Genomic DNA, 9,175 nt, shown 5'->3' with positions numbered 1-9,175 from the left:
TTAGGTTTTATCCTGCTCAGAAAAAGGGTATCATATAGTTTCCTGCCATCATCTACCAGACAGAGTCTTCCTAGTCTGTTTACTTAGCAATTAGAAGGCTATTTTTTGTTTTCCATGTATCAAATCAAAGTTCTCCTTAGCGGAGGAAGGAGTACAGAACACTTCTGGTTAGGTTGGGTTCTGTTTAATATAATAAAACTACTCCATTTAACAAGTTCAGGTACTTATTTTTAAGCACGATGATATTCCTTGAAGTGATCAAAGTGAGGCAATCTATAAAAACAAAATGGCAAATTGTATTTTTGTTTTAAAATCAATGATAGTATTGTCAATGCTGCCAGGCACAACTGAGAGGTGAAATGTTGAATGGCACCAGGGGGACCCATCAAATTTTGATGAGGCCCTGAGACATGTAGGTATGCCCCTGAAAAGCAGTTGACGATATACGGCAGCTTACAATTGAAAAAATGGGGGCTTTTCAAGCTATAGAAAGTTGCCAGAAAGTTAGGTAATGGAAAACACAAAATGCAATTAAATGCCTTAAATGAGTCACAACGGCTCAGAATTGATATGATTGAGAAACAGCTGGGAAAAATTAAGGTTGACAAAGCACCAGGACCTGATGGATTACATCCACATGTCCTCAAAGAGCTGAGCTCCGTTATTTCAAAGCCATTATTTCAAATTTTTAGAGACTCTTTAGTCACTGGCAAGGTACCGCTGGATTGGCATAGGGCCAATGTGGTTCCTATCTTTAAAAAGGGGGCAAAGACATTACCAGGTAACTACAGACCCATGAGTAACATCCATAGTTAGAAAAGTCTTGGAGAGTTTGATAAAGAACCACATAGATGAGTTTCTGCTGGAAAATAATATTATAAGTGATTGTCAGCATGGCTTCAAGAAATACAGAAGTTGTCAAACAGAAGTAAGTAAACAGGTAGACAGTTAAGGTCGATAGGTTTAGAAAAGTCAATCTGTAAATGGATAGAGAACTGGCTTAAAGATCACATCCAGAGAGTTGTAATTAATGATTCATACTCCGAATGGTCTAAGGGTATTAGTGGTGTACCCCAGGGTCCAGTGTTGGGACCTTTACTGTTTAACATAATTATAAATGATATAGAGTTTGGGATTAAAAGTACTATTTCTGTGTTTGCAGATGACACCAAACTATGTAATGGAAATTATGTCCATACAGGATGTCTATATTCTACAAGCAGACCTGGATGTACTGAATGATTGGGCAGTCAAGTGGCAAATGACATTTAATATAGATAAATGTAAAGTTATGCACTTGGGGGATAACAACATGCATGCTTCATACTGTCTAGGGAGAATACATTTGGGGGAGTCAGAAATAGAAAAGGATCTGGGGGTTCTGGTAGATAACAGACTTAATAGCAGCATGCAATGCCAAGCTGCAATATCTAAAGCTAGTAAAGATGGAGACATAATGCTGCCCCTGTACAAAGCATTGGTCAGACCACATCTGGAATATGCAGTCCAGTTTTGGGTACCAGTTCACAAAAAGGACATTGCGGAATTGGAGAGAGTGCAGAGAAGGGCAACTAAACTAATAAAAGGAATGGGGGAGCTCAGCTATGAGGAGAGATTAGCTGAACTGAATCTATTCTCCCTTGAGAAGAGACGTATAAGGGGGATATGATCACCCTGTATAAATATATAAATGGTCCATATAGAGAACTCTCTTCCCCATTATTCACTTTGAGATCATTACAAAGAACAAGAGGGCACTCTATGCACTCTGGAGGAAAAGAAGTTTAAGCTCCAGATAAGGAAGGGATTCTTTACTGTAGGGTCTGTGAAAATGTGGAATCGGCTCACTCAGGAAGTAGTTTTAGCAACTACTATAGATTGCTTTAAGAAAAAGCTGAATGTTTTTCCAGAACGACAGAAAATCTTTTTTCTAGAATGCCTTCCTCTGGACCAACTATGTCTTATAGGGTTTTATATCTGGGATATGTTTATATCCCTAATGGTTGAACTTGATGGACTTGTCTTTTTCAACCTAACCTACTATGTAAGATGCATTACAACTTCATATTTAGGTTTCAATATAAGAAAAACAAGTATAGTACATTTAAAGCAAAATGAATCTGATGAGGCTGGTTGCTTCAACAGCCATGTCAATCAGGGGCCCATGGCAAATATTGGATAAAAATAAAATGTAGAAAGCAGTGCCAAAACACTTAATAGGATCTTGGATTTTGCAGGTGGTGTGGTTTTAGTTGCGTGACCCCCTTTTCCGAGCATTTCATATAGAAATCCCCCAGAGAGTATCGATTAAGATATATAAAAGCCTTGAGGAATGGGGACTGGACCCTCGAAGCGAGTTGACTAGATTTTTGCCAGTTATTCAATTGTGCACTCTCCTAACAATTGTTTTAAAAATGCTCATGACATTTTTTTTTATCTGGAATGTTCAAGTGGAACTAAACTGTAAGGATTTCATTTAAAAAAAACAGGGGATTTGGCATTCCCTGGTGGGAAACAAATACTGTCATTGAAACAGTAAAACCTGGAAGATTTGACCGAGGTAATGTTTGAGGGAATGTCTGATGCTCTAGGAGAAAAAAATATGACTAGGCAGGTTGTTTGAATGAGCATGCCTTTTTGCAATCTTCTCAATTGTGTATAATCCCAGCATACCTAGGTGCGGTTCCCGTGTGCATGTGTGGAAGTTATATCTCTCCAACCTGGCCAGTGAGGATGGCCAAAGTCCTGAATCCAAGGGAAGATATTGGTGCCAGAAATGGAGGAAAGAGAACTGAGTTTATTTCTTTAAGAATGTCCACACCTTGTATAATAGATTACAGATAAACTATTGATTAATAATGAGCCCATGGTGAAAAGGTCAGTATAAAGTAGAATAAAATCAATTTGAAAATTTCAGCTCAGATTTGTAAATCCCTGGTGCTTCATTGTATTCCCGCTCATCATATCTGTACATGGCTATTTTAGGCTCCAGATTCCAAATCAGAACAGATGCAATTTAATATTAAATTATATATTCTGAATCTGTAAGTTTACAATGTAAGCACTATACGGAAACATTGAAAGGTGTTACATTCCAAAAAAGCATCTGCTAACACAACAACATGCGGCAATAATAAAAGCCTTGAAAACACACTACAGATGAGGCACGTCTTCGGGGTCCCTGCTGATACAGGCCCTCGGCTGGTTCGTCAGCGGTTTTTGAGGCCATCGCATACTGTTAGCTCCATCTGTTCAAAGGGTGAGAATGCAATATATGTTAACTTCCCTTTGATTTCAACAACTAACTGGCTCATTATACTTTTATATCTGAACATCTTTCAGGTTCGAGTGTGGGATGGGGATGAGAATGCTGACATGGTAGACCCATAACGACTTAGTGTAGCAGATGTTCCAATACGCATCCCCTGTCTCTGCCTCTATAGATAGAACTGACAGGACACCTCTAATACAGAAAGGAACCGATATATTGTGCGTTAAGCCATGGAGGAAGAAAAATAAAGTAGTTTCCATAGGAACCAATTAGATTTTGTTGTTTCATACTTGCACCAGACAAATAACAACTGGAAGCTAATTGGTTGGTATGGGCAACAAATATACTTTTCTTTGACCCCTTTTTTTTTTAAATATAAATTTGTCTTTCTTTTTTGTTTGATAAAACATTTGCATACATTGGTGAAAATATTAAAACATCTAAAGCTGTAAATGAATTCAAAAACGGCAATTATGGCCAACTTGAAGAACAACAGTAGGCATTTACAACATTTATTTCACCTATGGGTGCACTTGGTTCGAATATACTTTTATTTAGCTGTCCATGTGTTTCTGGCTTCATTAATGCACGAGGTACTGACTTGAAAAAAAATCATGTAGCTAGTGAAATCAGAATGCCTGATCTGCATGCTTTTTTCAGGTTAGAAGTTAGTAAATCAATATGATAACCAGGTTAGCATTTAATAAATTTAGGTTTATTCAGTTAGTCCAAGTATCTGAAATCTAGCTTTATACAGAGTTCACACTCTGATATTAACAGATGACGTCTGTAAGCCTAAACCGTTGTGCAGAATTGTCATTACACGGACTTACACTGCCATGGATTCTTTCATATGGCAGTAGCATTCCGTTTACAGATTGACAATGGTATGCATTCTGTAGGATGGCAGTGGCATAGAATCTACAGAATGGTAATGTCATGGATTCTGTAGGACAGCAGTAGCATGGAATCTACAGAATGAAAATGGCATGCATTTTGCAGGATTGCAGTTGCATCGATTCTACAGAAGGACAGCAGCATGGATTATGAAATACAGCAGTAGCATGGAGACAACAACATGGAAATGCCACATATTCTGCAGGATGACAGTAGCATGGAGTCTACAATAACATGCATTTCACCGGATTGTAGTTGCATGGATTCTGCAAGATGGCAGTGGCATAGAGTCTATAAAACAGCAGTGGCATGGATTCTACAGAAAGAAAGCAGTAAGAGAGGCCCATAGCCATATGAAATTAGGTGCAGGGCCTACATGATAGGGTGTGCGGCCCAGCTCAGGAGTGTAAGGGTTAATAACATTTATTAAGGTTTGGGAGGGGCTGGGCTAGTGTGGAGCTTGAGGTAGGTGGGGTTAGTCATAGGATGTGTTAAAAGGGGGAAAACAGAAGTGGGAGGCCCTCTTTTTTTTTAAAGAAAAGTCTCCCATCCACCCCAAATTTTTATCATCTGTATAATTGGAAAGTTTGGTAAGTTTGGGGGTTGGAAACTTGGAAGGCAAGGATCCAGTACCTGGTAAAGTGGTGGATTTTGGCAGGGGGGATCCCCTTTGGTGGGGTCCACCCCTTTATAGTGAATGGATGACTATGGCTCCTGAGGCGGTGCTGGGCGGCTAGGGGCCAAGGTGGAGATGTTGGAAGAGTTAAATTCCTGTTGAGTGCGGATTTTGCATTCTGAGACTTGCAGCCTGGGTGTTTGGGTATATACCTGGGAGTTTTATAATATTAATAATATGTATTATTAAAGGGGGGAATCCTGTTGTTAATTAGGTTATATTTAATGGGAGTGTATGTTATGTTAATTTATGACTGCATATCAAAGTGTAAAATTGAATTACTTATTCTGTCGTTTATTTGTTAATGGATATTTAATTGGTATTTACTTGTATAGTTAATTTATTTATTCATGGTTAATAAACGGCTGCTTGCCAGTCATTTTAAGTCCAAATTGGAGTTTGTGTATTTTAATGGTGGGGGAAATGGTTGGTAAGCAGGTGGGGGGGGGGGGGGGAGTGAAGAACTCTGCCAGTAGTGCTAATGAAGATCCGAGTTACCCTGGTCATGGATTCTACAGATTGACAATATCATGCATTCTACAGCATGGCAGCCTCATGGAGTCTACATAAGTACAGCAGCATGTATTCTGCAGGATATTGTGGATTAGAGTGTATTAAACATCAGTGACATGGATTCTGCTGGACATCAGTAGCATGGAACCTACAAGATAACAGTGCCATGGATTTTGCAGGTTGACAGTAGCATAAAGTCTTTAGATGGACAATGATATGCATTCAGCAGGATGGCCATTGAAAGAAATCTACAGGATGACAGCAGCATGCATTCTACTGGATTACAGTTTGTGAAACATGCTGTTGCCACATGTATGTAAGGTTGCAAAGCACCAGTTTAAACCGAACATCACTATTTTCTCCATGAGCATTTTTTTCCAGCTAGAGAAAATAATGAACATACATAATAGAGAGGCTGTACCCAGACCATTGCTTGGCACAGCAAACATTAAAAATTCCAGTACCCTTTAATAAATCCATGTCCACAATCATAATTCAGATCATGATGTCTTATCTAATCACTGGAAACAAATACAACCTTTATATGAAGGTTATTATTCCAGAGGTGCATATTGGAGGGAACAATATACAAACATGTAAACTGCTAAAAAATTGTATGCTTATATACGATGATTTGCCTGTACTGTGTATTTTATATGATCCCTTGGTATGTCCCGTGGATATTGCAATACAATTTCATCTGCTGGGAAGGGACAAGGCACACGTGCTCAGTATGTGTAGGGGCAATATGTGAAAAAAACAGCCGTTTTCTTGCCAAGGCTGTGTGAGAGTTCAAAAAAGGACAAATACCATTCCCTTTCACTTACATGTCATTCTATGCAAAGCAATTATGGGGGAGAGCCTACAGAGAAGCAAACTGGCAGCTTCAGAAAGTGACGATATTATTCCAGAACATGAACCCACAAGAATGTCATGCTTTCTATCACACAAATACTTCTCAGCTCTAGACACCAAACTGCAATATACAAAGTACAGGGCGTAACTATAGCTGGTGTGTCTGTGCTTATGTGGTCACTGGGCCCCCGAATTACTACTATATTGGGTGCCAATACTAAGTGACTTGTAGAAGTTTCAGGGCTGTCATCCCTCTGCTTGGAGTTTAGTGACAAACATTTGCCCCGATAAATGCAAGCTGGTCACAGGGTAATGATTTACTAAACTGTGAAGCAAGAAACTAAGCCTGAAAAGAAATGATGGCCATAGTCTGCAGCTTGAAAACCATTGATTTCTATTTTGATAGGTTTCTTTAAATTCTGCGATCTGCTGTCCAATGTTCTATTATTGGGATAAAAGCAAGCCTGTCACTACAGCACAAAGGCAGATTGTTGAAAACATTAACACAGACAGCAACAGTAGCCGTACCTTTTGATATCCTCTAGCATTTCTCAAGCAGGGTTCTGTAAACAGAAGGCTGCTCTAGCATGTTTAGGGGACCTAATACGCCTAAGCGAATAGGTTCAACATGGTTGGCACGGTGGTTAGCATTCTGGCCTTTGCAATGCTAGGTCCCAGGTTTGAATACCAGCCAGGGCTCTTTCTGCAAGGAGTTTGTATGTTTTCCCTGCGTTTACGTGGATTTCCTCCGGATACTCCTGTTTCCACCCACAACCCAAAAAAAAAAAAAACATGCAATTCCCCTAAATCCACTTTCTCTCAAAAAATTGTCCTTGGACTATGTTAATGACATATGACTGACATTAGATTGTGAGTCCCTTGTAGAGGCAGTTAGTTATATGACAATAGACTTTGTAAAGCTGTGTATAATATGTTGGAGCTATACAAATACTGTGTAATAGGCGGTGGAAGCAAGGAAGTGGCTTTTAGTTGTACAGTTATTGGTCACACAGTAAATTTTTTCATCAAGAAATATACAACCTTTATACCAGTGTTTCTCAAGCAGGGTTCTGCGAAACCTTTGGGTTTCTCCAGAAGTTGCTAATGGTTCCCACGTCAGAGACCCCTGACATGAATAAACTCTCTGGCTATTTGTAAGAGTGGCATTCTACCCACTGGCCAACGGTGCAAGAGGCAATGGTTCTACCGACCATCACCTTAATGCACTGTGTGTTGTGCATATCTGTAGTATAGTCAAGGGCTGACCCAAAGACCTGAAAGTTATTTCATAGGTTCCTCAAGATAAAAAGGTTGAGAAAGGTGGCTATAAACAATATGATCAAGAAAAGCAAACAGGTCCAGGTATTGCATTATTTCAGACTGATGATTTGGTGTCTGGTCATTCGACACACCAGTGACACTACTTCCCAGCTGATAATGGGACGTGTTGAATCATTGGGGTGCTGGACTACTGGCATATACATATGTTTGATCACATGAGGCAGGTTTTACAAATACTTCTTTCTCACCTAAATAGTGCAATCTGCTTTTTAGTACACAAGGTGATAGGAAATGATCTAATTTACTCTGTGTGAGGTATCCTGTACCCGATACCATTTGCCCAATTCTGTCCACTTACAGAAAGACACTAGGAAGGATGCCCAGAATGCAATCATATGGTGGACATAATGCACCATGAATTATATACATAAAGTGGAAGAACGAACAAAATCTTTATAAGCCTTGGCAATTCATGTGCATGTTAAAATTAAAAGCATAGGCAGAAGTTATCAGTGAAAAGCAGATGTCAAAATTATTTGCATATCCATCTAGCTAAGGTTATGTGTGGATTTTGACCTTTGCTGTAAAAATCGAGCTAATAACCCTTCCTAAATTTCCTTAATGGACTTCACAAGTGATGAGCTGCCCTTACTAACCAACAGTTCTCAACATAATGTCACTAGTAACTGACTTCGAATGCTGAAGGGTCTCAAAAGATGCCAGTCTGAAGGGGCCCTCTGCTTAGGACTCAACTCAAAAGTGTACAATAAAGTCCCAGGAGACTTTAGGCCACTACTTAAGCCTCATTGACCCTTCCTTTACAAGAATGGAGTAATCAAAAAGTAAAAAATTACCTCTGTTCTATACCCCCATTTACCTAAATATTAATTTTAAAGATATTCACTGAGGAGAGTAGTTGCTTCAAAGTTTCTAACCGAAAGGTTTTCTGTGGTGTGGCACAACTACCCAATTGCAGCCTCACTTCAAAGAATATTCACAAAACCAGTGTTTCTCAAACTTTATAACATAGGGGAACCCTTAAAAAAAAAAAAAACTTTTACGTCTGCAGGGATCTCCTGCTATAAAATACTGTATCCACAGCCCAGTGTGCTGAGTTAGCAGTAATTCAATATATAGCACCTCATATTAAGCAACACTTTACAAAGTCCTCTATCATGTCACTAGCTGTCCCTCGGAGGGGATCACAATCTAATGTCCCACCATAGTCATATCTCATTACCACAGTCTAGAGCTAATTTGAGGGAAAGTCAACCTCACTATAAATAACCCACAGATAAATCATTAACAGGAATTTTAAGACATCAACTAATCAATTCAAATCAATAATATTTATTGTATAGCAACAAATAAAAACACATGTAATTAGCTTAAAACACAACTCTGCTGTATTGCAATTGTATTTCCATAGCCAATTCACTCCTGTGTGGATGCAAGCAAATGTATCGCTCGGAGCAAATCAAGGGATATTTGAAAGCAAGGAGAATAAAAATAGATGAAATGTTACCTTGCTCCTCCTACTTGTGAATCATTTATTAAGAATCTGTCGGAAATGAAAAGCTATATCCTATGAGTGAGCATACCTCCTTGCTGTTTGGTCTCAGATGCCGGAAGCCATTTCTGTAACAGCTGATGTAAAGTTGTCTGGAGGACAGTTATCTCAG

General features: G+C 39.1%; 1 protein-coding gene across 1 annotated transcript in view; it reads right to left on the bottom strand.

Moving 5' to 3' along the window:
- Positions 1–2,870: 2,870 nt before the first annotated feature.
- Positions 2,871–9,175, bottom strand: part of C1H11orf97 (chromosome 1 C11orf97 homolog) — a 37,974-nt gene continuing 31,669 nt past the window's right edge. The window contains exon 6 of the mRNA XM_072429607.1: positions 2,871–3,248. Coding sequence (XP_072285708.1) covers positions 3,154–3,248 — 95 coding nt within the window. The 3' untranslated portion in view covers positions 2,871–3,153. The remainder of the gene's footprint in view (positions 3,249–9,175) is intronic.

This window comes from Pyxicephalus adspersus, chromosome 1, assembly GCF_032062135.1.
Source record: "Pyxicephalus adspersus chromosome 1, UCB_Pads_2.0, whole genome shotgun sequence".
Taxonomy (NCBI): Eukaryota; Metazoa; Chordata; class Amphibia; order Anura; family Pyxicephalidae; genus Pyxicephalus; species Pyxicephalus adspersus.
Note: the sequence above shows the minus strand (reverse complement) of the source record. Positions and strands in the feature narration are given on the sequence as shown.